The sequence below is a fragment of the Nicotiana sylvestris genome, chromosome 3, assembly GCF_000393655.2.
Source record: "Nicotiana sylvestris chromosome 3, ASM39365v2, whole genome shotgun sequence".
In the NCBI taxonomy this organism is placed as follows: Eukaryota; Viridiplantae; Streptophyta; class Magnoliopsida; order Solanales; family Solanaceae; genus Nicotiana; species Nicotiana sylvestris.
The window spans coordinates 154,982,246-155,009,958 of NC_091059.1; the positions used below are offsets into that span (position 1 = coordinate 154,982,246).

The window sequence follows — 27,713 nt, forward strand, 5'->3', positions numbered from 1 at the left end:
TGCAAAGCTTATTGGTATAGAATTGATGCCCTTCATCATGATAAAAGGTACATGGCCCAGCATGTTATGCCACAAGAGATCCACAAGATTTTCATTAGAAGTACATACACTGCACATTGAGTTTATATTATTAGAAGAGTGTCACACGCCAAAACCGAGGAGCACGACCGACGCTCAACCGAGTAAACCCGATTGAGCAAGCCTGTTAGGTTTCATTCTACCCAAACTAATTCATGAACAAATAGGAGATGGACTCCATTAATCATACTTAGTAAGTATTTCATTAACAACTTCCATTTTATTTCCATTAGCAGCTTAAATCATAATTATCAAAATATTACAAGTTTTATAAATCCTTGCCAAACATCAAGATTTCTAACTCAATTTTCCATTATCAAACACCACCCACAACCTGTCTACGGAGCCTCTAAACACAACTGAAGAGTAATGTAATATGGAAATGATGGTAACAAGGCTCCGGCTATACCTCAAAATACAAAGTACAAGATAAACAGATGAAACAGGACCCCGAAACAAAGTGGGGCTCACCAAGTCAGCTGAAAGGATGATGCGACACTAGCTGCGACCAACACTGCCTGCTATAGAAATACCTACATCCATTTAAAGACGTAGCGCCCTCTGCAAAAGGGACGTTAGTGCCATCGAATAGCACTAGTATGTACAACTAAACACCATCTAGTTATAAAGAACTTTCATACAAAAATAAGAAAATCACAAGTATAACTCCAAAGCTTTAAACTATCACAACATTATCAATATAAAAGAATCATACAATTTTCACATCATGTTTCCGTAGCCTTTAGTTTGGGGCATTTCATACTGTTCAACATTGTTCACATTACCACCGCTATCTTGAGCGGAGTCTGATCTCGACCCGATCGGCTAGGTTGCCTCATTTGAGACATTCACTTCAATCACAAACACATTACCACCATGAGCGTAGCATGGCATTCGATCTCGGACTGATCGGCTAGGCCGCCTTACCAAGGTGTTTCCCTTTTCCATCAATCATCTCATTTCAATCTTTGTTTCCCATAAATCATTTCATAGGCACTTAGGGCCAGAGATGTCACATCATATATTTGGCACTAGGCCACATCTCACATCATTCCCCAATTTCAATGTTAGATTTGTAATTTAGGAAAATATGGGCATACAAGAGCAAATAAGATTGTAGGCGTAGATGAGACTTCACATAGATGGCACAACAACGCAACTTCAATCTCAATTTAAGGTCTAAGCATTTCAATACATGATTCATAGTCCTTGCACCTTTTCAAGTTACCAAGAATAACACATTGACCATATTGAGACATACCCTCCACGCATATAAGGTTGCAACACCAATTCAAGTGAAATAACAATCAATACAACAATTCAACTTTAATCTTATCGTATTTACATAAACACCGATGAAACTCAATTTCTAAAAGACAGGGTTTTAGATATACATACCTCAATAAAGCTTTCCTTAATTCTTACAAAATTCTGGGACTCTTAGCACTTCAATCTTTTTAGGGAGAATACCTAGCAACTCTCTTGACAATCTTCAAGATTTTGGGGTGAGAGTTGGGTGGGGATTAGATGAAGGTCACTCCCTCTCTCTCTAGAACTCCTTTTCTCACTCTATCTTCAGTAAAAATAACATAGAGAAGGTCGGATGGGGTGTTTTTAATGGGATGGGGTCGGGTTTTAAAATTAGAAAATAGGAGACCCTACTCAGATCTGCGATCGCATATCTAACATGCGGCCCGCAAAAATGGTCCTAAAAACTGGACACACAGCCCGAATATGCGACGGAAATGCAGTTCACATACTTGTTCTGCGGTCGCATAATGCACCGCAGAACTGCCTTCACAAAAAATTTAAGGGAATTATGCGATGACTATGCGGCCCGCATACCGATTATGCGATAGCATAACTGGCCGCATAGTTAACCTCAAATTGACCAAAACACTGACTGGTTCTGCGGTGACTATGCGGTTCGCATACCTATTATACGACCGCATAATGGATCGCATAATCACACATTTTCTAGAAAACTTAATTTCTTAACTTTCTAACGCACAGATCAATCCAAAAGGTCCGAACCACAGCTCGCAAGCTTTCTGCGAAGAATTTAATGAATTTCTAACATATGATCCTAACTTGGTACCACAAGACTCGGGTTATTTTGAGCAGAAATTTCACGGGCCTTACAAAGAGATTTTGTTGGAACTCAAAACAATTTGTACACCTTTATTATCACAAACATAGGAAGAAATGGATGCACTAGGAGCAAAATCACAAGTGTGGTGTAAACAGTGTACATTATTGATATTGTGACTGCATGAGATGGGTGCACTAGGTGTAGAACTGTATGTGCATGATATGGTGGAAACTTTAATGACAGCAGAAGAATTGTTTTTTCCTGAACTTGAGCAATGAAAGTAGAGACTGCCCTTAGCTTTACCAATCTCTAGGGGCCTCCTCAATGAAAGATCATGTAGAAGAATACATGAGAATTTAGTGAATATGATGATGCAATCAAGCTGAACTATCAATGAGTGTATAGAAATCAGATTAAATCTGAAATTGGACATATATAGGACTCTTTTTAGAGTGAATTGAGGACTGAGAATGACATCTCCAATTATTTTCACCTTTACTTTAAATCTATTTGGTAAAGAGACCAAAAAGGGGTAAACTAAAGTCTTAATATTGCTTACGGAGGCCTTGTTATATGTCATATGGTTAGTGGCTCCTGAGCCAAGAATTCAGGAATCAGTATTTTCTTTAAAACTTTCATAAGACTATTTATTGGGCTCAACAGAGGTGGTACAAGCAGTCATACCTGCAAAGTTAATGGCTCCACCAGTCATGTTAATGTTTTTCGAGTTGTCTACATTGTTTCCATTTTTAAAACTCTCCAATATGCTCAGCAGTTTCCCATATTGTTCCTTGCTCAATTGTTGCATGGCTCGACCTTGCTCCTGAAGGTTTCCTCCTTCATCTATCATATTCATCCTATCATTTGTAGTATCAAATACATTTGTTGCTAGTTTCTTTCCCTTGTTACCATTGTTGTACCTCAAATTCTGAGGGTATCCATGAAGTTTATAACACTTGTCCTTGGTGTGCCCTGGCCTCTTGCAGAAGTCACAGAATGGTCTGGGTCTATTTTCCATATAGCCTCTTCCATAGCTATTGTTCCCAGAAGTATTCATGTGTTGGTTGTAGTTTGTTCTAAAATTATTGTTCCCTGGACCATTGACATTCAGTGATATGGATTCAATCATGAGTTGTTGATTGTGTGGTTTAACTTCCCTTTGTTTCTCTTCTTGTATGTGAATAGAAAAGGCTTGTGCAATGCTCGAAAGAGGATTCATCATCAGTATGATCCCTCTCACAACAGTGTATACGTCATTCAACCCTATCAAAAACTGTATCAGTCTTCTATTTTGCTCAGCCTTATGCATATTGGCTTTAGCTCCGCAAGTACACTAGCAGCTGTATTGTGCATGTGCATTCAGTGTATTTAGCTCTTCCCATATCTTCTTTATTTTTGTATAATAGCCCGTTATGTCAAAAGTTCCTTGACTTAGGTCATTAATTTTCTTTTGAAGTTGATAGAGTTTTGCACTGTTGGTTTGATCATACCTATCTTCTAATTCCTGCCATAATTTCTTTGCATCATTCACATATTGTAAACTATCTGCTAGGTCTTTTGAAAGAGAATTTAGAATCCATGAAGTCACCATATATCATCACATCGCTCCCATTGATCAAAGGTCGCATGTCCAATTATTGGTTTTTGACATTTTCCTATTATGAAGCCAACCTAATTCTTTACTGAGAGGGCTCTAAGTACACCTCTTCTCCAAGATCTGTATCATGTGCCTTCAAAAGCTACAAGAACCAACACTAACCCTGCACTCTCCAATGGGTGCATGTACATGGGACTCGAGGTATCCAAGGTATCCTTGTCTATAGCACTTTCCTTATCTCTAGCCATCGCTCAAATCGTAAATCACAATTGATTGAACCGTCAATCGAAAGCAAAAACAATTCAACAGAAGCAACACCGAAAAACCACACAATTTCAAGAGAATCACAAGCTGAAATTGCTATAAGTCGTTGCTATCAGACGAAGTCACAAAGAATTACAGTTTCGAACAGAACTTCAAAATTGATTAATGATCTCGACGAAAACCTAGATCTTCAATTCAAATTTGAAGAGAGAATAAAGTAAGGAACCGTGAATTACCTTAATAGATGAAGCCTACGCTCTGATACCATGTTAAAACTAAGAATTAATCGAGAGAGATTTGAGCTGAAGCTCAACTGCCATGGCTGAAAGCCATAGAGCTCAAAAACGGTGAAGAAGCTTCGAGAGAATATTAGATTGAGAGAATCATTTTCATTAATTAGAAAGAAGAAGTAGTGCGCCTATATACAAGATATTGTACATGTACAGCTGTTATCTACCACTAACCGCCTAAACTACCACTAACTAATAAGCTGACATCAACTAACAACCTAACTAACTAATTGCAATAATAGCCATAGCCAATCCTAACAAATGTGGCTACTAGTTAAATAACTTAACAGTATGAACATTCAAGACATGTCGATTGTAGCAGCTGACTATGCGTGTTACTTTGAGACTGTTATCTCAAACGTTCTGGCCAAATTTTGCCTCGTGCAAACTGAAAAGCTGGTAGCACATTTTGAAATCCTTTCCTGTTTTTTTTTTACAATGATGGACTCAAAGCAACGAAGCGAAGCATACAATGATACGACAAATAAAGAGAGACACAATTGACAAGAAATGCCCTTGTAGAGAAAGGACAGAAGGAAAAGACTCTTTTGAATGCGATGATCAGCTATAATGATTGAGACATGCATTTTGGATTAAGCAGCCTAATTTTCAAACCAATTTAACTTTTCTCTTTATCATTCCTCCTAAACTTGGTTTTTGTGTTAACCCTTGGATCAGGCTCGGGACCCTTTAACTAATGGTGCTCCAAGAGGTTTTCACCACAAGCTTCTCTTATTTATTTATCTTTATTTACCATCGTCTTATAGTGTCTGTGAGTATTTTCACCAATAAGACTCTCTTATTTATTTTTTATTTTTTTGCTTTCACCATAAAGAGCGAGTTCCTTTCTTCTTTTATTTGGACGAAAATGAGGTTATGAGTAACCTGGACTACGGATTTTTCCATTGGTTGATCCTCGAAATCACATCTTTGTAGAAGAAAAGAAAAAGGCCCTTGTGTCCTTGTAATAATTTGGAGACCTCCGCTATTTTGGAAACTCGTTACTTGCATAAATAAATTTAATGCTGTAATAATGATTTTCCCATAAAAGATGGATGCCCTATATATTTTCCTTATTGAAATTTGTCACAACAGGGTCAAAGCCTGTCATTAGCTTTATATATCGACCATAACAAAGCAAATACAAATCATAAAACTCAAATGGCTTTGTGCAGATCCTCCTACTCGTGTCTTCTCATTGTATTTCTAGCTATCATTGGTTTGGCTATTGCAAGGAATCATGGTAACACTTTTTCCATTTATCTTGCTCGTTCTTAACATTTCATACTGGTTCATAGCATTTAGAATTAGTTAATTAAAAAAGATTACATAATTTATTTTTTAATTATTAAATGAACAGGTCGAAAACAAGTGAGTTCACTTTGCTATGACGAGTGCACGACATCATTTTATAACGACGAGTGCTTGGCATTTTGCATAAAGAGATCGTTTAACGATGGCTCTTGTGTTATTGCTGGCACGTGGGACTTTTATTGTTGCTGCAAGATGTGATATCCCATAGTTCATCTCTCTTTTTCAATGTCACCTACAATGATAATGAGAACTAACTTTCTAGGAGAGCAGTTCTTCTATCTTTCTCTTTTTTTTTCTTTTTTTCTTTTTTTTTGTTGCTTAGTTTGCACAATTTTACTGGGTTATATTTACTATTTTGTTGTTAATACTGTTTCTTTCTTTAGTATTTTTTATCATATCTTTTTTTACTCTTGTATTTCTCAAACATGTTTTGAAAACGCTTTTCTTGAGCCAAGGATCTATCAGAAACGGTCTCTCTATTACACACAACGGTAAGGGTAAGGTCTGCATATATCCTATTTTATTTTATTTTGAGACCGACGAGCAAACTCACACAAACGGAGTGAAATGATAAAGAAAGAGAGAAAAATACCCATCGTTTTATCATCTTCCCTTTTTTTTCACAGAAAAGGAAAGAAGAAAGACTAGATATTGGTGTAATTCCCACCTCCACCGATGCTGTTTGAAATTCAACCTTGTATTAAGTAGATGCCACTTTTTATCGAAATCGAGAATTGACAATTTTGTGTTATTTTTTTCTCGTTCGTCATGTCAAAATGAAAAATTCGATAATTCTAATGGTGGTACTTTGAAAGGTGTACTGTAATAGGTTTGAGTAAGCAATCATTGTTATGTTGGGTTTCATCAATGTATATTATTGGTTATTATCAACTCAATATAAGTGACGCGAATCTATGATTTGATATTTATACAGTAAGGTATTTATAAATATTTATTTTTTAAAATATATATATGATTAGAGTAAAAGTTACTAGGCTCTGACACCTATAGATTGTGGTCTAGATCCACTACGTTGTATAACATTTTAGGGTGTACGAGAAGCTTAAAGAGGAGTGTCTTGCAGTTACAAGATTTTGTGGAAGTTCATATGGAGCGACGACTCTTAAATTGATAGTTTAGTCCTTACTTATTTTGTTAATTTCACAAATACCATATTAGTTAATTTGTTATTTCTCACTTATTTTTTTTAATCTAAAGTTAATATACCACTAGGTAGAGTGTCCTGCCTAGTGGCTATTTTTATTTATAAAAATCATATGCTCCTTACATCATGTAAAAGATATGAACATGGCAAAAAATTTTAAAAGCTAATACCAATAGTCGCTCACTTATTTTTGATTTCCATTCTACATCTTTTCTTAAACATTTTAAACGGAGAATTGTTTTCAGCTTGTAAATGTTGTAGGAATGAAATTCCTTCTCTTTCCCATAATCTACCTTAGTCAAAGCAAATCCATATTTTGTCCAAATAAAATTCAATCAATTATATTAGTACCATAAAACATATTAATCCTATCTTTTGTAAGAAGCAAATCATTCTATGGTTTCATGAACTCAAACTGATCACAAGACTATAATCTGTTTGAATCTTTAAACAAACAAATCTCGTAAACAAGAAACCAAATACTATTAGCTATAAGTCACAAGCACATCTGCCTGCGCCCCCTCCCCCCCCCCCCCCAATGTACACAATCTTTAATCACATTCTTAATTTTAGTTAGTAGATCCCAATTAAACAGATGAACTACATTACACCAACATCAGCAACATCAGCCCAGCTACCACTGCATCGCTTAGCTGCAGTATCGAATGAGCACCAGATTTCATCGGTGGGGTCCACGATGGGGTCGGATTATTAAAGCTTCCACTCCTTACTGGCTCTGCTGGTGGCGGAAATGACATGACAGGAGGAGGGTCTGCCACTACAAACGGTGGGATTGTGACATTGGGACAATGGGGCGGAACAGGTAAAAGTGTAGAGTTATGATAATCAGATGACAAGGTGGTAGGTTCCAGGACTTGATCAATGCCATGGCAAATGATAGAACCAGATCCAGTACATATATTGGGACTAACTATTCTGGCATTGTTGAGGAAGAAACTTTTCCTACCAGAATTGTTCGCCTTAAGTACAATGTCAGGTTTGGAAGTTGGTATAATAGAACCTGTAGGAAAATGTTCGAGGTGTTCGAAAAGTAAAGGGGAAGGGATAGAATGTTGGAGCAAGAAATCTGAAACATCATTTTGTGAGATTAAGGTTTGGGAAAGTGTCTTGTCTTTTGGCATCAAGAAAGTGATGTTTTCTTGAATGAAGTCAGGAGGGGCCATGTTAATGAGCATGACAAAAGTGAAGTAATTGGCTTTTCTCATTTCATCAATGGCTTGTAAAATGTCTATGGTTTTTGAGCTAGTGTTTGTGGCAGAAACTGAAGAAATCACTATTGTTATGAGTAAGAACAAGATCATAGGATTGTTGGCCATGCTTGGTTTATTGTGTGTCAATTGAGTTGATATGACTTAGGATTCTTTAAGGAGGAGCATTAGATGATCTTATTTTATCCCGCATAATACAAATTTTAGGTGTTCTACTACTTAGATGGGAAGTTAGCTAAAACATGCAATTTTGCTGCTCCAACAACTTTACCTCATTCCGCCGGCATGAATGAAACACACACACACACACACACACACACACACACACACATATATATATATATATATATATATATATATATATATATATATATATATATATATTCATTTTATTCCCTAATTTCTGTGTATTTGAGGAAATTGAAGAATTTAGGTTATTTCTACCATCTAAAGTCCTCTGACTAACAAGAGAATTAACCAATATCACATGATTCAAGTTCTCAAACAGAAATAAAGAAGAAGACAAAAGAAAAAAAGAAAGATGAAGAAAGAACTCAAGTTTTAGAGAAAAATTAAAAGGTTTTTAATCATACTTCGGAACTCTAGTCAATTTACTCGTCTCAGTCAGCTTTTATGCCAGAATTTCAAATTTTTATGATTAACAGAAGAAAGAAGTGAAGAGGACTCTTCAATGACAAAAATGTCTATTGCAATTCCTTAACCATCAATGGTATTGTAAACCAAACAATTAAATGAATATTCCGGTCCAAGATGATACAAAAAATGCTGAATGTTCTCTATCCAAGTCCAACTCAACTAAACTTGCTTAGTTCTGCTTCCACTATGCTAAAAATAGTTGAGCAGCTTGTATGACACCAATTTCATTGGTGAGATGAAAAAAATATAATTCCAATTGATATGTAGTGAATCAAACATACCAGCACTTTTTGCCACGATATTAGCGCTGCTTAAACTTCCGAAAGCAAGATGATCAAGGGAACTGGAATGATCCTCCAATTTGAGTAGTGCCTGCTGGAGGATTAATTGCCACCCAAAGAAGGGAAATGGTGATAGCAATAAGTCCTGACCATACAAAGACAATGGTTGGTGTCCTGCCTCTTCTGCCCATAAGCCCTTTAGCGAAGGGATAGAGATGTGCCAAAACCCAAAAACTGAAGAATACACCCCCTAGTAAACGGCTCCACTGTGGTATAACACTATATATTGTCCTGCTAAAACCAACTGCTATTGCTATCAAGTTTACCATCATGATTGTAATGGGTGGGATCATGAGGGATGTCCACTTAACCATATAGAGATCAGCAAATTCATCATCTTCGTCATCACCAGCTGATTTTGACGTCAAGGTGAAAGAAATTTCGATGCCAGCAACAACTTTCAGGAGCCCCTGAAGCACAGCAGCTAAGTGAGCACTTGTCCCTCCAATCAGCCAGAACTGCTCGTTTCTCCACAACTCTTCCAACTCGATGCCTGACCACTTGACCTCGAGCACTGCAAGCATGCAGAGGGTGACTGTAATAGTCAGGAGGTACACAAGGAAGGTGACATTTAGTGTTTGGACAATGAACTGACCGGAGAACAGGGAGAGTGCTGGTAAGAAGCAGTAAACAATTAAGAAGATTGATGTGAAGGGGTAGATTCCACAATTGAGGTAAGCAATTTTCTGTAAGAATTTCATTTTTGAGCTGGCCAGAAGGGCATTGTTTCGGGAGAAAAAGATTTCAACTGAACCAGTAGCCCATCGAAGGACCTGATGGAGCCTATCAGTGAGATTAATAGGGGCTGTCCCTCGGAATGCATCGCGTTTGGTAACACAATAAACTGACTTCCAACCCCTGTTGTGCATCCTGTATCCTGTGACAACATCTTCAGTAACTGAACCATAAATCCATCCGACACGTTGTCCCCACTCTGTCTTTTCCTCGTACCAGCAGGAGATGACACTGATGGCCTCTGCAACAGTTGATGCATCAAGATGCTCCCGAGGAATGGTCAAAGCACCAGGCGGCCGTCCATTCTTCACAGCTGGATGATCTGCCAAAGGACGACCTTGGAACTCCGCCACAGGGATTGAATCAATAAGGACTGCTGAGTTCCCAAAAGCCTTGGGAGCCAGTGAGAGGTTCATTTCTTCATCGTCCGAATCACCTAGTCGCAAGGCCCGATGCTCTTCTGGTGCATTAACATGCTTTCTTCTGCGACCAAAGCAGCAGCTACAGCAACCGGATTGATGCTCCTTGGAGCGAGGAGGGTCAAAACCATAGAGGGCTACTCTTCGAAAGAGACATCCAGTTCCCACATACATTGGACCCTGTAGCCCATCAAGGGCCCTCATGTTACCATCAAAAAATACAGTATTGCGATTGGCATACCTATCAGACGGGTCAATGCCCTCAAATCTCTGTGGGAACTGAACATAGCAAAGACGATCTCCTCCCCTATCCATCATGAAACACATACCTTCCCTGATAGCCTGGGAGTTGTAAATGTAATGGTCACAATCAAGGTTAAGAATAAATGCACCATTGGACATGATCGCGGATGCTCGAACCAGGGCGTTCATAGCACCTGCTTTCTTGTTGTGATCATAGCCAGGGCGCTTTTCACGAGAAACATAAACAAGCATGGGAAGACGGATATCAACATCAGTCAGGTCCATAACCCCATCCTCACTGTTACCATGCAGTGGATCATCACTTGGAGGTTTCAACATCACCTGCATATTTGAAAACATGGTCATATTAATAGCTTACATAAACCTATCAATTTGTAAACGTGATTGTAGGTGGAATTCCAAAGAATTTAGAGTAGACAGTTAAGAGAATATTACCTGTATTATTCCAGCATGATCACCCTTGGAATGCTCAGGTCCAGAATTCAACCATGTCCCAGGCCAATGGGTTCCATCTGCCATCCACGTAGCTTTTGGGATCTTTACATTCTCTACAGGTTCATCCTCAGTCTTCTGCCTCTGTTGCTTCATGGCCTTAATCTCTTCCCTTGCATGATAAGCGTCAGACCTACGGCGAATGGATTCTGGCAAGCCATTGATACGGACCTTAAACTCATCATACTCACGCTTTGCCCGCCTACGATCCTTAACAAAGTCTTGCTTTACCTTGTTTTTGTATGGATCCTTCTTTAAACTGAAGTAACTGTCTGGATTTCTAGGTTCAATATTATGTTTACGACAAAATGGTACCCATAAATTAGCAAAACTTGCAGCTTCTGCCATTGCCTCAAAAGTCAAAAGAGCCCCTCCATCATCAGAAACATAGCAAGCAAGCTTTTCCACAGGATAATCTGCAGCTAGAATGGACAATATAGTATTCGCAGTCACAAGAGGAGGTTCCTTCTCTGGATCAGCGGTAGAGACAAACATATCAACGCCAGGGAGATCAGATCTCCCAGTAGGATTGTTTGGGCTAGGTGATTCAAATTTGTCTTTCAAGACACCAAGATCAGTTGCACGGTTGATAGGGCAAAGCTTGGGCAATTGGTCAAGAATCCATGAGAAAGCAAACCATATTTCACAAACCACGGACATCCCCCACAACCAAATTGCATCATTGTTGGGATGTTGCACTCTCCATGTTAAGAAAAGCCCAAGTACAACAAACCGAACAGCAATCAAAAGTCTGAACAGAAGAAACATAGGAAAAGAAAGTAAATATCAGCTCAAAATATCTGGAACCTGTAAATTGTCATTGCATGAGATAAACGCTAGGCAAAGCAATAAACCAATTTTTCTTTCTGTCCACTTTATTGACAAGGGTCCTTTGGATTATCAAAGCGAAGGCATTTCACAGTAAACACTAGAACAATAGTGATAGCAGTATTCAGGTGAGGAGAATGAGAAACACCGATTTTTCTTTTCTTTTTATATCTTATAACAACTAAAACATTATAAAGATAGTAGTGATCTTTTTCCTTGGAAAGTAGAAGTTCATTAAAAGATATAACATTCGATATCTGCACCCCTGAATGGTTCAAGTAGTAGCAACCGAATAAAGGAAAAGTTTTGCAAATATACCAGCTATGTGTCATTCAAGACTAACCCAGTTGTGAAATACACATAGCATGTGTTAGGAGAAAAATGCAACAACAACAAACCCAGTGTAATCTCACAAGTGGGGTCTGGGGAGGATAGCGTGTACGCAGACCTCACCCCTACCTTATGAAGGTAGAGAGATTGTTTCCGATAGACCCTCAGCTAAGGAAAAGCATAGTTACAACATTGTTGAAAAGAAATACGGAAATGGAGAAGCCATGGAAAAGAAGCAGTAACAACATCAAGATAATAAAATAACCGAATCAAAAGAAACCAGTAGTAATACGAGAAAAGTGCACGCATTTAAAATTTAGTGGAGAACTTAGAAATTAATCGATCGATTAAAAGGTAGCTGAAATCAATGGAAAACTACGTGTCAGGGACAAATGAAGCAAAAGTAGAAGAGCAAGCAAGCAGCTAGTTATTCTTCAGACCCCCAAAAAGGGTGATTAAGTAGAGCGTACAGCTATTAGTATCAATCTAAAACAACGCAGAGAAGGACTCTGAAGAGTAAAAGCGGAAATAACTTCTTACCTGTAAGGACTTAGGATTGCAGCAGGAATTTTCAATTTGCGCGTAAGTGGCCTCCATGGTTTGTTCATCAGTTCAGTAGGCTCAACAATATCATCATCTTTTCCATTTGCAAATCCACCTTCTTTTGGCCATATAGCATTTCCATACCCATATGTGCCCCTTGTTTCAAACAGCCAACGGTTGTGATCAAAATCTGCAGTATGGCTCCTAATCAATGCCGACTTAGTTGATTTCATAATTGACAACCTTCTCTCCATCTTTGACATCCCAGCTGGCGCAGGCAGAGGAAGCGGCCGATCATTTCCATTCGCTTCGTCCCAATCAGTGACTTTATATTGCTCCTTACACCCCGGACATATACCATCACCAGTTTTGACAGCATCCAGGTAACAGTCTCTGCATATCTTGAAATCACATTCACACGGAACGATGTCAATGCCTCTTTCATCACTCATCACTTTAGCATCACATCCTGGGATAGCACATGACGACCCTTTTGCACCTGCCATTTGGGGATGATTTGCCTCTGATTCAATCACCTTGTCCATGAGATGAGCTCGTGTAACAGAATTAAAACCACCCGTGAACAATGAACTTGATACATACTGCTCTTCAACCTTCTGAGAAATAGAATCCATGGGCTGATTGTCAGGAGTCGGAGGGAGATGTACCATATAGTTCATATAGTCACTGCTGCTAAGTTCACTATCAAGATCATCCCTTGAGTAGTTAACGTATCGGCCTGAGGAAGTCCGCCGCTGGAAAGTCACATGTGGAGGAAGTGGAGGTTTGCCGTGCTGCGAATCAGGCAAATCCGAGGAATTTGACACAGATGATCTACTAGCTTTGAATGATTTTGATGCCATTTCCAAAGACTAATTAGGATTTAAAGCCAGATCCTGAAGAGAGAAAACATTAACCTGGTTCAAATTCCGAATTCATAGATAAATATCATTATCAACATGCTCTATCGTTATCCTTCCAATCCGGGGGCAACAACCAAATACTCAGATGTAGACATCTGGAGATCATAATTCACTAAGCATTAAGAAAATATAGTATGCTAATGATGAGAAATGATTAAAAAAGCAGAGCTTTTAAGTCTTGAAGTATTGGTAGACTAGGATTCCAAATGTTTGCTTTCTTTCTTTTCACAAACTTGGCAACTATAAGAAAGATGCACAAATTTTACATGAAGTTCAACTGAAGTCAAACTTCAACTCAATTGTACACAAAACAGCTAGAAAACTAGCACAATCACGTTTCATAATCAGATTAATGAGATCAAAATGAACAGATCCAGAATAATCTTTTCATAGATTACCAAAACCCAGATGTAAATAACAATTAGCAACTAAAATACATAAATAAATAACAAAATCCATTTACTTCATTGGTCACTGCAAAAATGTAAAGACCTTTATAAGACTTATAGGGAAAGCAGGTTGTACCTTTATAAGAAATGCTAAGCCATCATTTTGAGAATTGAAAATTACAAGAGAACTGAATCGCTGCAGCAAAACCAATTTGTTTACGCAAATCTTTACAATCCAACGCTAAATCTGAAAGATTTTCAAAATCTGTAATGTGTTATGCAACTGTCTTCACAAAGCTTGAAGCTTTTTCAGAAACTACGAATGGGATTTCGTACCCTTTAGCTTGAAATGGAAGAATTAAATAGCTCTGGAAGTAAAATAAAGGAACTTGTAGTCGAATGCCGGCTCTCTACTTTCAATTTAAAGCTTTTTTTTGCTCTCTTTTCACTTCAATATCTGTTTATAGCTTTAAATAATAAATAGGAATAAGCAGAAGATTTGGAAAATTTTACAGGGAAAAGTTTCCCTGTCTGCCTTACTACAGGATGTTCTGTAATGGCGTGTTTTTGTCCTTTTTTTTGCCTTTTTAAATATTTTGTAGGCTAAGACGAAGACGCAAAATTTCGTCTATTTTGATTCATTTTCTCAAACGGGGTGTGGGGTGTCGGAAAGGGCAAATCAGATATTATTGGCACTGTGGAGGTTATTCTTGTATCTAGTGCTGACTCGGATTTTCAAAAAGGAAAAATGATCTTCACCAAAAAGGGGAAAGTAATAAAGGGCCTTTGACATGGAGTAAAAAGTGCTAAAAGCAAATTGGATTATTATGATTTAACGGTAAAGTATTAACAATTGATTACACTTATTAATTCAACTAAAACCATAAGATATTTACTTTTAATTGTCGGTGCGTTCACTAAAAAATTGGACCATTTCTCGATTTATGCGTGTCATTCTTACGCAAGGACATGCTAATCTTCTCTGTATCGTTTCAATTTTATCGGATATCCCTGAAGGGACTCCAATGTGTTCAATAAAATGAATGCAAACGCTTTTAATCCTACACAAAGTTAGTCCAATTTACCTATCAAAATATACAAAATTGAATTTGAAAAATTATACCAAAGATTTATTTAAAGCAAATGCAATTGGAATTTGATAATGTCCTAACTCCTAATTGAGAAAAATGGCCCTATTTAGGAAAAGAGGTCATCTCTAATCAATAGTGGCTCGTCGTGAAAAAGGCACATCCCGTAAAATAAAACACCTAGAGTTGCACTCTAATTGCAAAAGTGCCACACAACATGGGCGAGATGATGGTAAACGCGTAATTAGCGGAGCGCATGAGGACTTCACGATCACCGTTTTGTCTACCTTGACGATGGTGGCCCAATTTTAATGGTATTTTTATACGTTGTTTGACGCGGGAACATTGGCTGGCAACAACTCTTTACCCACTTTTAAACGTCATTCATTTGCTCTCTTCATATCCTACTTTTCACACTACATCATTTGTAATCGTCTACGCATATACTGTTGTGCCAATTTTTGCTAATTGCAGTCGTGGCTTCATTATTTTCAGAATGTCGCTTTCTCGATTTTAATAGTTAACCCACTGTACCGCAGTTATTTGAACCAATAATATGTTGGATATTCTTTTTGTAATAACATTAACTCAAAATCCAAATCAGACTGGCAGTTGAAAAACTTTCCCACAAAAATAGATTTTGGGTGATTGAAACTTGATCCTACGAAGTTGAAGGCGATTTAAACAAAACAATAAGCACTTCTTGAACTCGCACCCTTTGCCCTCCTTAGACCCAGTAGTCTAGGACTGTAGTTTTGATTAAAAAAAACCACTGATGGTTAGCATGATTAAGAAGGCCTTTTTACATTTACATATGCCTTTTCTCCTATAGTATAAGGGAATGGCTACACTAGTACTGAAGTTGTCCAAATCTGATGGCGAGATACCTCTGCGGAAGCAATGATTTCTCATCGTGCGGAAAGGAAGGCAATAAGAGATGGGGCCAGAGGAAGAAATTGGGGGTTGTTGGGTGGGGTGGGGGTTGGGGGGGGAGAAGAAATCAAGTAATATGATGGGATCTAGAAACATAAGAAGGTCGGTGACTTGTTGCGAGGAAACTACACAAATGCCAGTGACACAGCTCATGCAACATGCGAAGGCAACCATCCAAAAACATGAGCACGATCATCATTATTCCATTAATAAAACAATTATCTTCATATGTGCTTCCCACGTCCCAAACCTTAGCCTTGTCCACCATCATTGCACCCATCTTCTTTGCTACTACCATCCCACACTACACACTTGCGGGGATTTAAAAAAAGAAAAGCAAAAGCATGTGCACTCCATCTGCCGTCACATGTGGATACTGTTTAAATCAATACTCATGTTCATAATTTTTTCCTTTTTCCCATCCTGTATTTACATATGACTAAGCAGTTCGATATCTTAGGGTTCTACTAACTGTATCCATTACCTGATATTCCCGAATAGGAGGTAAAGATCTGTAGGATAACAATAACAAACATAACCATCACTTCCTTACTGTTAGAGGATATAAAACTACATGCTTGGATTGTGAAAGCCACGAAATTATGTCCCAAGTATCTAATAAAGGAAGTGGGACCAAGATTACACAGATGTCCCCACTCCCAAAAAAGAGTTGCAGCATCAAAAAATTCAAACAACCTCAACGTCTTAAGCCCGGTCAATTTCCATAAGTAGCAACTCACGCCATCACAAAGTCGAGAATTCTTCAGAAATCCACTGAAGGTATGTATACAAATTGCATTTTATCGTTCTAACATCAAGCTACCATAATTTTCTTTGGGCAACATTTGACACAAATAATAAATCAGAATTTGCTCACTTCTGCTTACTGAATCACATATTGCTAAGTCCCTTAGAACTACATCAAATTTTTGAAGTGAAAAAAAAAACGAGTAAAAAAAACTGTGATCTACAATCAAGACAATGGACCTGGGCTTGTAACATTGGGATGGCGGCACTCACAAGTACACACGCTTCTGGATCCTTTCACCACCCGCTGTGACCTTCTAGTGTGAAGCTTGATGTTGACCAGCTTACCTGCGATCTATGAATCACCAGAATACAAAGGAAAGCAAATTTTAGGACTCTATTACCTCATACTACAACTTACAGATGGCATAGTCAAAATAGACAAATCCCCCCCCCCCCCTCCCCCCAAACCAAAAAAAAAAAAAGCAAACCAAAAGATAATAATAGAAATACTAAAGAATAGCTCGTACTGCAAAAAGAAAAAAAGGATTAGTGAAGAAATTTTTCATTATACACCATTGCATGGATAAGTATTTAGCAATGAGCATCACGAGTGAATCAAAATGCATAAGAAGAAATAAAATGAGTACTAAGAATGACCAACACTATAAATCTTAACACTTGTAAATGACTGCAAGGAGTGAGAAGAATGTCAAAGAAATGATGGGACGTTCAGCCTAGAGAATCAATTTGATTATATCATACAGAGTGTTACACCAATTTCACCTGAATGAGCTGTTCTTTATGCAATGAGTTCAAAGAAGTGGAGTCTTGATCCATAGAGAGATAAACAAGAATTTGGGGGGGGGGGGGGGATGGGGAGGTTGGTTAGTTTTCATTTGTCCGACATGATTTAAGGCTAGAACTGCGGATGTACTGGTCATATATGGTTCTACTAGATTGCCACTTGCAATACAAAGCAAGTATTTAGCTTCATGATGTTAATCTCCACTCTCTAAATCCAGGAATTTAGCCACCCTTTGTCATCATCGTTATAAAGAGCAATAGCCCTAGAGGTACAGGGATTTTGTTGACAAAATCTCCTTGGGTAGATGACTCAGCCCATCCAAAGGGAAAGAAGCAAAAGAGTTGGTAAGACAACATTCTCTTGTCCTTCCAGATATTCCCCCTTTGCCAAAGTCATAAAGAGAAATTAAGAATGTCATCAGTTATGACATGATTGAAGGAATGATAGGAGTGGAAACCAATACTTCGAAACAATTTAGTTAATTAAACCCAACAAATCCAGCTATCGCAAAGGAAGAAAATCAGCACTTCACATAGTGAAGAGAAAATGACAACCAATTAAAGAGAAAAAAATGTCGAACCATTCTCCAAACCAAGTCCTCAGGACCTAAGGGTTGAGCTGGATGAGAATAAAGAAAATGCCTTGCATACTGCATCCACAACGAAAACATTCAAAAATTAGATCAACCGAGGAATTAGTATAACTCCTGAAACAAGAATTTGACCAAAACATCACTAATAGGAAAAGAATACAAAGTTATGCAAATATCTCCCTAACCATTCTATGAAATGCAGACAGTGCTACTTGAAGAGGATAATCTCAACCTCAAAGATCTACGAACCTTAGCTAAGTTCATTTGCATCCGTTTAATTTGAGCTGCACTAACACCTTTGAGAAATGATAAAAGCCATCCTGGCTGCAAAGCATTACTAGAAGAGACAAACAGAGCAATCTGCCAAAGAAAAAAAGAGTAAGAGCCTTATACATAGTAATAGTGTGCAATTTCACTTTCTCATCCCTTCCCTCCACGTTCAATATCCTTTTAAAGAGAAGAAAGGAACTTGAATTCCAGTTTCGCTGCAATTGTCGTGTGGCACTTAAGGAATAGGTAGTTATGATAAGTGATGGGAGGGCAAGTACCGACCACACACCAATTTTCTGCTGAAGCTTGATGTTCCCTTGAAAACTGTTATAAATTAAATGATGTAACTTCCTCTTAGACAACCAAAAACTACCTATTATGGGCTTCCTATTAATCATCTTAACTTTGCATTAGGGGTTTCACAAAAGCCTAGGCCAAAGAGATCTGTTCCGGAATGAGAGCATTAACATAGCCACCTTTTTAACACTTCTCCAAGAGATCAGAATAAGAATTGCAAAGTCACTAGTACCTTTCGATAATCAAGAATCCCCTCAAAAGGAAGCTCTAGTTCATCACTGACTATGACAGGAATGCAACCACTGACAATTGCATCAAACAACCTGGCTGATGATGGGGTGTCACCAGCTGGACTTAAGCAAAATACACTCCTGTTTATGCGAGGAAATAAATATAGAAGCACTCAAGTTATAGTTTGAACTGATAAACAACTTTAAATTTCAGAATTTAAAGATCAAAATCAGAGAGCCAAATCTTACTTGCGCATGCCACTCTGTGCTGCTGCTTTTCCTCCTTCTCCTGCAGTCCCCTCCTCAATGAGTACTCCATCTACACCACGGAGCTCTTCCACAAGTTTGGATCGTATCTTTCCACCCTGAAAAGGAAGATATCAGATAGACACAACCATACCATAATTGTTAGAGGTGGCAAAATGGATTTAAAAAAACAATTATCATCCGTATTATCCACTAAAAATGGGTTGCATAATAGACTTTTTAAAAATGGGTAAGATATGGATAAGATTCATATTATCCACTTAAAAAATGAATACTTAATGGATGACCAATGGATTTAACTTTTACATTTGCAGGGACTCAAATTAGGGGTTCCTCAAATATGGGAGACTAGAAATTCTCCCAAAAGTGATCACATCAAGAAGCCATGAATAATATGGTATCCATATTATCCACCGGTTAACCCATTTTCTATCCGTATTAAATATGGGTGGGGTCGGATATTTTATCCGCTTTTGCATTATCCATTGTCGGCTTATATCTGCCCCTGTCTATAACTTTAGTTTATAGCTGATACGTAGTTTGCCTCTGCTTAGTCAGAACCCTTATTAACACCTTGTGTACCTGTAGGTTTCTGTTTAGCTTATTCTTTTGTAGTCTATTTTGTTTATAGCTTTGTGTTGGTCTAGTGGCCGCGCCGAGCTATGATAAAGTGAGGGCATGTCCTCGGGGGAAGCAATGGATAGAGGGGAAGGGTTGCGGGGGGGGGGCACCTTCTAGGTTGAGAGTTGGGTCATGGAATATAACGGGAAAGTCAATAGAGTTAGCAAAGATTCTCCATAAGAGGAAAATTAACATAGCTTGTGTCCAGGAGACTAGATGGGTGGGGAACAGGGCTCGAGAGGCTGATGGGTTTAAGTTGTGGTATTCAGGGAGGGTGAGAGGGAAGAACGGGGTAGGCATTTTAGTTGATAAGGACCTAAGGGAGCTAGTGGTTGAGATTAGGAGGGTGAATGACAGGTTGATGGCCGTTAAGATAGTCGTGGGTAGGTATACTCTGAACGTAGTTAGTGCATACGCGCCTCAGGTGGGTTTGGACGAGGAGGTTAAAAGACAATTCTGGGAGGATTTGGATGGGTTGGTGCAGGGTATACCGTCCACCGAGAAGCTTATTATAGGGGGTGATTTTAACGGCCACATAGGGAGGTCGCCTAGGGGATATGCCGGTGTGCATGGTGGCTTCGGTTTTGGAGATAGAAACGGAGGAGGTACTTCGCTGTTGGAGTACGCTAAAGCTTTTGAGCTAGTGATTGCTAACTCGTGTTTCCCGAAGAAGGCGGAGCACCTGATAACTTTTCGGAGTACGGTGGCCAAGACCCAGATTGACTATCTGCTTCTCCGGAAATGTGATAGAGGTCTATGCACGGATTGAAAGGTCATTCCGAGTGAGAACCTTATGACCCAGCATATGCTTTTGATAATGGACTTAGAGATCAGGCGGACGAGGAAGAGGAGGGCTATGTCTGGTATTCCTAGGGTCAGGTGGGGTGCATTGACCAAGGACAAGGCCCAGGAGTTGGGGGAGAATTTGCTGGCTCTGGGGGCCGGGAGGAGTAGCGGGGACGCGAGCTGTATGTGGTCAATGACAGCAAATTGTATTAGAGAGGTGGCGAGAGAGGTGTTAGGGGTCTCAAAGGGTTTTTCTGGTGGCCATAAAGGGGACTGGTGGTGGAATGAAGAGGTGCATGGAAAAGTGAAAGCAAAGAAAGCAGCATATTTGAAGCTAGTAGAGAGTATAGACGAGGGGCAGAAGAGTGCCAACAGGGAGGGGTACAAAAAGGCTAGGAGAGAGGCGAAGTTGGCGGTTACAGCAGCTAAGGCCGCGGCGTTTAGTCGTTTATACGAAGAAATTGGGGTTAAAGGCGGGGACAAGAAATTGTACAGGCTAGCTAAGGTGAGGGAGCGGAAGGCCTGAGATCTGGACCAAGTGAGATGCATAAAAGACGAGGAGGGAAGAGTTTTATTGGACGGGGCACAGATCAGGCGGAGATGGCAGGCATACTTCCATAAACTCTTGAACGAGGAGGGAGATAGGGGCATCACATTGGGGGAGTTGGAGTACTCGGAGCGGCAACGAGATTTTGGGTACTGTAGGCGCATACGAATGGGGGAGGTGGAAGAGGTTATGCGCAGGATGAGTAGGGGCAGATCGACTGGGCCGGACGAGATCCCGGTGAAATTCTGAAAGAGTGTGGGCAAGGAGGGCTTGGAATGGCGTGCTAGGTTGTTTAACGTCATTACAAAGAAGATGCCCGAAGAGTGGAAGCGGAATACGATGATCCCGTTGTACAAGAACAAGGGGGATGTCCAAAACTGCAATAACTATAGGGGTATCAAGTTGTCAAGCCATACGATAAAAGTGTGGGAGAGGGTGATTGAAGGGAGATTGAGGAGGTGTGTGTCCATTTCTGAGAACCAGTTCGGTTTCATGACGGGACGGTCGACTACTGAGGCCACACACATTGTGAGGAGATTGGTAGAGCGGGATAGGGCAGTGAAGAAGGATTAGCATATGGTGTTCATTGACATGGAGAAAGCCTATGACAAAGTACCGAGAGAAGTTCTATGGAGATGTTTGGAGGCTGGAGGTGTGCCTGTAGCATATATTAGAGTGATTCAGGACATGTATGATGGGGCTAAGACACGGGTGAGGACAGCAAGAGGAGACTGACAACTTTTCGGTTGAGATGGGGTTGAATCAGGGATCAGCACTCAGCCCGTTTTTGTTTTCCCTAGCGATGGATTCTTTGACGCGTCACATCCAAGGGGAGGTGCCTTGGTGCTTGTTATTTGCGGATGACATAGTCCTGATTGATGAGAGGCGAGGTGGCGTTAACGAAAGGCTGGAGGTCTGGAGACATACTCTAGAGTCTAAGGGTTTCAAGTTGAGCAGGACCAAGACAGAATACTTGGAGTGCAAGTTCAGTGGTGTTACCCAGGAGGCGGACGGGGATGTGAGACTCGATACGCAAGTCATTCCCAAGAGAGAGAGTTTCAAATATCTGGGATCTATAATTCAGATGAATGGGGAGATAGATGAGGATGTTACTCACCGTATCGGAGCAGGATGGACAAAGTGGAGGCTCGCTCTCGGTGTCTTGTGTGATAAGAATGTGCCGTTGAAACTTAAGGGTAAGTTCTACAAGGTAGTGGTCAGACCGACTATGTTGTATGGGGCAGAGTGTTGGTCAGTCAAAAAGTCACATGTCCAGCATATGAAAGTAGCGGAAATGAGGATATTGAGATGGATATATGGGCATACTAAATTGGATAGAATTAGGAATGAAGTTATTCGGGACAAGGTGGGAGTGGCCTCTGTGGAGGCAAAGATGCGTGAGGCAAGGTTGAGATGATTTGGGCATGTTAAGAGGAGAAGCGCAGATGCCCCAGTCAGGAGATGTGAGAGGTTGGCCTTGGGAGGTGAGAGGAGGGGTAAAGGTAGACCTAAGAAGTCTTGGGGTGAAGTGATCAGGCAGGACATGGCGCAACTTGAGCTGACCGAAGACATGACCTGATGATCCTAGATAGAAGGGTGTGGAGGTGGAAGATTAGGGTGGAAGGTTAGTAGGTAGTCGGGCGTTTCCCTTTGTCTTCCCTAGTTCGATAGTATTAGTGCTAGTATAATACCCTTTTTTCCTTAGTTTGCTATAGCCACGTGTCCTGTTCTGTTACTACTTACCTTCGGTAATTCCGTAGTTTGCTAGCAGGACTTCGTCATATTCTCGTGTGTTGCCTAGGACTTATCTGTCTAAATATACTATCTTGATATTACTTGTTATCGGTACTATCTTGCTATTCTTTGTTGTTATCTCCGATTTAGTTTTCTAACTATTTGTCTTGTTATCACTTGCTATCAGGGCTTCCTTCACCTTCTTTAGCCGAGGGTCATTCGGAAACAGTCTCCCTACCCGTAGGGGTAAGGCTACGTACATCCTACCCTCCCAGACCCCACTTGGTGGGATTATACTGGGTAGTTGTTGTTGTTGTTGTCATATCTGACCCACCCGCCCGTTTGCCACCCCTATAATTGTAATCACTCAATGGAAGAATATTCTCATTCAAAGGAAGTCCATTGTTTCTAATTGTATCTTTGGCAACTTCCAACAAACTAAACCTAATAGACCAATACAAATTAAAAAAATCAAACCATATAGTATACCTTAAGTTATAAACAGTCCATACAACATGGATTTCTTTTTGATGAAACATTCATTTATCATCAAGGATGTCTTGTACCGTTTATATATAACTTTGGAGGTTACAAGGTAACATCAACTATAGTAAAAACTTCAGTTCTTTACTTTATGACGGGACTATTAAAAGAGTTAATGGTATTACAAGATTGACTACCCATGTTCTGCCCTAGCAAAATTGAGCAACCGGTTCCTAGCAAGATTTAACAAGGAGTTCCTACTGCAAAATTCTCTTTAGATGGAAAGAAATAAATAACTTATTATTCTAGGATTTCGCAATTGCATAGAAGTTAATATCTTACTGTGTCATCACCCGAATGCTCTGCAGATGTCAGGAAAATTACTAAAGCCAGCATGGTAGCATACAACCCACTTAGTAATCACTAGGAGAGCTCCAATTTTTTTCAAAACCATCATAAGATATCGTCTTTTAACTAACTCGGTACACGAGCAATAGCAAGAAATTAACATAAAGTGGCAAATGAACTAAATGAGATATTAATCTTACAGCATTTCTTTTAAGTCTCCCCCGGAAAAATAGCAGTGTAGTTCTCTTTGATGCAGATAAACATTTTGCTTCACATAGATCAACGTTGGCAACATAAGGAAGTATCAGGTCTTTCTCGAGATAAACTTGCCCAGGCTTGTACCTGAAGTTCAAAGTAGCCACCATAGTTGATGTTAGAGCTGGCAAGTGGCAATAATATTCAATTGTTGTAGAAATTAGCAGTGAAGATATTAACCAGTTCCCTGTTGAGTCCATATCTGGGAGCAACCAAATAGCTTTCTTCATAAACTTGCGGACAGACTTGAAAGACCAAGGATGATGAACTGGAAGTATGTGATCTCTTCCCTCAGATCTATTCCAAGCTGGTTGATCCATAACCCATTTCAAAGCTTCCTACATTAAGAAAAGTAATAAAAATATTGACTTGTGACAAAGAGAAGGCTACACAAAGTCTAGCATAACAAAGTCTTTAATCATGGCTCAGAATTCCAAGTTCTATTAAACAATAAATAGATACCAAAAAGTATCAAATTTAAGATATCTATTCAGGTGTTTAACCATAAGGATGTGCAAACTAGAAAACTGGCCAGTTAATCTTTTGAATTTGACTCATCATATTGACTTATGACAAAGAGAAGGCTACACAAAGTCTAGCATAACAAAGTCTTTAAACCTGGCTCAGAATTCCAAGATCTATTAAATAGATACCAAAAAGTATCAAAATTTAAGACATCTGTCAGGTGTTTAACCATAAGGATGTGCAAACTAGAAAACTGGCCAGTTAATCTTTTGAATTTGACTCATGATAGGCTATATCAAAAAAGTAAAGGCTCTAAGCTCTGCTTCTTCGACTAATTGTTCGCATCGGATCTCAGGTTCTCTATTGTACTCCCTAAAAGGGGTTCTTTTCACCTTATTTGTGTAGGTAGAAGTTCCAAGTATGGTAAATTGAAAAGGGGAAAGGGACAAACTTTTAAGAATGCAAATAAATACTAGTTTCCCCACTCAGAATTAACCAATAGTGGAATAATTTTACAAGTGCTTTCCAACAGGAGGGTTTTCTTTCCTTTTTCCCCCAATTCCGCAAAGGCGCAAACAGAGCAGCATGTCTGCTACTAAAATTTGTACCTTGTTGAGATGATAATGCTAATGTGCTTCATACAAGATAAAGAGTCCTAAGGTAATACAGAAGAAGGCAGCATCCGTGCAAGCAGCTTCAAAGGTATGTTAGAACCTCGGGGATAATAATGAATGTCGCCGTTTGTTACCAAAGAAATTGCTTCTTTACTCATTTCACAATATTATTGGATGCAAGTCCATTAGCAAACACGCTGTAAATGCCAAAACTAGGTTAAAGAGCTGAGAACCCCAATGCAGTAGAAGAATTAGTGTGCCTAAGAAACAAGAGGGAAGAAGAAATATAGCTATGATTGCTATTAGAAAAGTGGGCCATAATGTTCCCAAAACACTTTCAAGATTGTGCTTCAGCCAAAACAAAAAAGTTTCAAACCACATGTAGTTTGAAGTAATAGTAATGGAGAGAATGATATCACAAGAAGCAAATTTCAGTGAGAAAATAATTAATTAAAAAACAAGTTGCTAAGCAAGAGAATGTCTTAGGGTTCGAACAGAGCTAGTAAAGAAACAATAAGAAATGAGGAAAAAATGCTGTAGACGAAATGCACTCACACCCTATAAAGAGCCTTGCATTGCTGCTTCTCCATCAAGAAGAAGCTAATGGTAGTGAAAAACGGAATGTAGAACAGATCAGCTTCCTCCTGCTTATGCACTCTAATTACATTCCTCAATAGCCTCTCTGATTCTGGTGCTATTAAGTCCGCCCATAACCAGTAATCAATTGAATGCTACACAAAAAAAAAAATCTCTCATCATAATGAGCTAAACAAATGTAATTAGACGAATAAATGATACTTAAAAAGAACACTGCAAAATTACCTGTTCAATCAAGCGGTGAACAGGACTACCATTAGAGGTGAGATTCGAAGTCTCTCTATACGTGTTATGAAACAACCAGAGCAAATCATAAGTGAATTTCGATGGCATTTGGTATACATAAACTTTGAGAGGCGAAAAAGCAGGGTAAAACGGCTCATCATAAAGCCTTTGATTCTCATTTTTCCAAACGGAATCGTCCAGGTTCTTAGCATCCTCAACTGACGTTGTTCCTGAAACTGTATCGTCACCGGCCGTCGGGGATCGCGGAGATTTGGTTAGGAATTTCTCGAGTGAAGCTACAAAGGAGTAATCGATCTCGGAGTTAGGGTTTCGGGAGGAATAGTGGGACGGGGAAGAAGTGGAGAAGCTGGAGAAGATGTAGAAGAGAAGAGTGAGAGCGAGAAATGAGAGGAGGAAAAGTAGTGCCGGAGATCTGGGTTTGAAGGTTCCAGAAGCAGCACTGTAATGTCTTCCGGCCATTTAGATAATTGAATCGCTGCTCAACACCACAATGACAATCGTTCAATCGCTGATTCACACACCTTAGCTTGGAGTATATGTTAGAAAAATAGGAAATAGCAGACTGATTACAGAAAAATCTGCTCGTGTAAATTGCCAAACCCCTCTCGCTCCTCTTTTTCTGAGCTTTTGACCTTTTTATTTCACCTCAACTTTCACTGCATCCTTACAATATCCCACTTAACTGAAACATACCTTTAAGTTTTTCAAACTTAACCGATAACATCCTTCCGTTAACTTTTCCATCACTTTCTAACCGAGCTTTCTTTTTCTCATGTGCATTGCTTCTTCTTCATTTCCCCCTACCTCCCGATAATTTCCGGCAAGCTCTTTAAAAATAGAAATAATTGACTAGTTAGTCGTCCGACATCTAACCAGCAACACACCTTCTCCAAAAATTTCTCCCTTTTATGTTTAAAACCTCACAGATTCAACACATATCACTAGATTCCTCGTATGCAAGGCTAGTCCATGTGATAGAGAGTAATTTTTTTTTTTTTTTGCCTTTTTGGGAGGAGGGGGAGCGGAGGGGGGAGGGAAGAAGAATCACCAGGAGTGAATGAAGGAGAACAGCAAGAACCTGCAGGAAAGATAATATGAGATTTGATCTCTAGTTCCAATACTCCAGGAGGTCCTTTGGTACAAGGTATAAGAAGGTATAGTGCTGATATAAAAATTAAATATCACCTTTGTTTACCTCGAAAATACGAGTAATAATTAAATTTGATTAGTGGTTTTAAAGACATGTGATTTGGTTCAATACCAATTAATAATCAAGAAATATGAAGTAGAAATGAACGACAGAATTGAATCAAACCAATGTTACTTAGCAGCAGTGACCTCGAGGTGGCTCAGGGCAGTAAGAACAATTAAATAATAAAAATAAAGTAAGAATAATGGAGCTAAAGGACAATGTTGGTAGAAAGTATATTCTTTTCACAGCGATGATAAGATGATCTTACAAATGATTGGGGTCCCCTTTATATAATAGAGGAGCCCTAAATAAGGAATATTCTTAGTACAATTGTCTAACCGCTTAGTACGGAGTCATACAATCATATTTTGTGATTTGCGCCATGACTTTGGGGACGTGGCAGAAATCTAACTTGTTCTGGTACAAATCCATAAAGTACTATTTCGAGGTCGAGAACACCTGACATCGGGTATGCATCATGCTTCGCCTTCGAACTCGGGTCTGGTCCCTCAAGCTCGAACTTGGTCTTACCCGGACTCGGACTTTGGACGACCTCTCAATTATCTAGATCGAAGGCATTCGATCTCAACCGTATACAACCTTAATACTTCGTTTGGTTAGCAAATCAGGCATAAGTTATTCC

At 39.2% G+C, this 27,713-nt stretch overlaps 3 protein-coding genes and 1 non-coding gene across 4 annotated transcripts; all 4 read right to left on the reverse strand.

Moving 5' to 3' along the window:
• Positions 1-7,405: 7,405 nt before the first annotated feature.
• LOC104236011 (FAS1 domain-containing protein SELMODRAFT_448915) lies at positions 7,406-8,137 on the reverse strand. The gene has a single exon (XM_009789857.2). It carries the CDS (start codon positions 8,135-8,137, stop codon positions 7,406-7,408), a length of 732 nt encoding a protein of 243 aa, XP_009788159.1.
• Positions 8,138-8,716: 579 nt separating this feature from the next.
• Positions 8,717-14,509, reverse strand: LOC104236018 (cellulose synthase-like protein D3). Its single transcript, XM_009789870.2, has 5 exons — positions 14,287-14,509; positions 14,087-14,197; positions 12,636-13,534; positions 10,881-11,688; positions 8,717-10,766 (listed from the first exon to the last, which is right to left on the reverse strand). Exons 3-5 carry the CDS (start codon positions 13,499-13,501, stop codon positions 9,021-9,023), a joined length of 3,420 nt encoding a protein of 1,139 aa, XP_009788172.1. The 5' UTR covers positions 13,502-13,534; positions 14,087-14,197; positions 14,287-14,509; the 3' UTR covers positions 8,717-9,020.
• A 360-nt stretch (positions 14,510-14,869) lies between these two features.
• On the reverse strand, positions 14,870-14,971 carry LOC138888882 (U6 spliceosomal RNA). The gene has a single exon (XR_011406451.1). It is a non-coding gene; the product is annotated as a U6 spliceosomal RNA (small nuclear RNA).
• Positions 14,972-16,723: 1,752 nt separating this feature from the next.
• LOC104236032 (probable arabinosyltransferase ARAD1) lies at positions 16,724-26,532 on the reverse strand. Its single transcript, XM_009789878.2, has 9 exons — positions 25,858-26,532; positions 25,593-25,766; positions 24,137-24,294; positions 23,902-24,043; positions 19,165-19,280; positions 18,918-19,056; positions 18,368-18,478; positions 18,107-18,175; positions 16,724-17,073 (listed from the first exon to the last, which is right to left on the reverse strand). Exons 1-9 carry the CDS (start codon positions 26,335-26,337, stop codon positions 16,945-16,947), a joined length of 1,518 nt encoding a protein of 505 aa, XP_009788180.1. The 5' UTR covers positions 26,338-26,532; the 3' UTR covers positions 16,724-16,944.
• Positions 26,533-27,713: the final 1,181 nt, after the last annotated feature.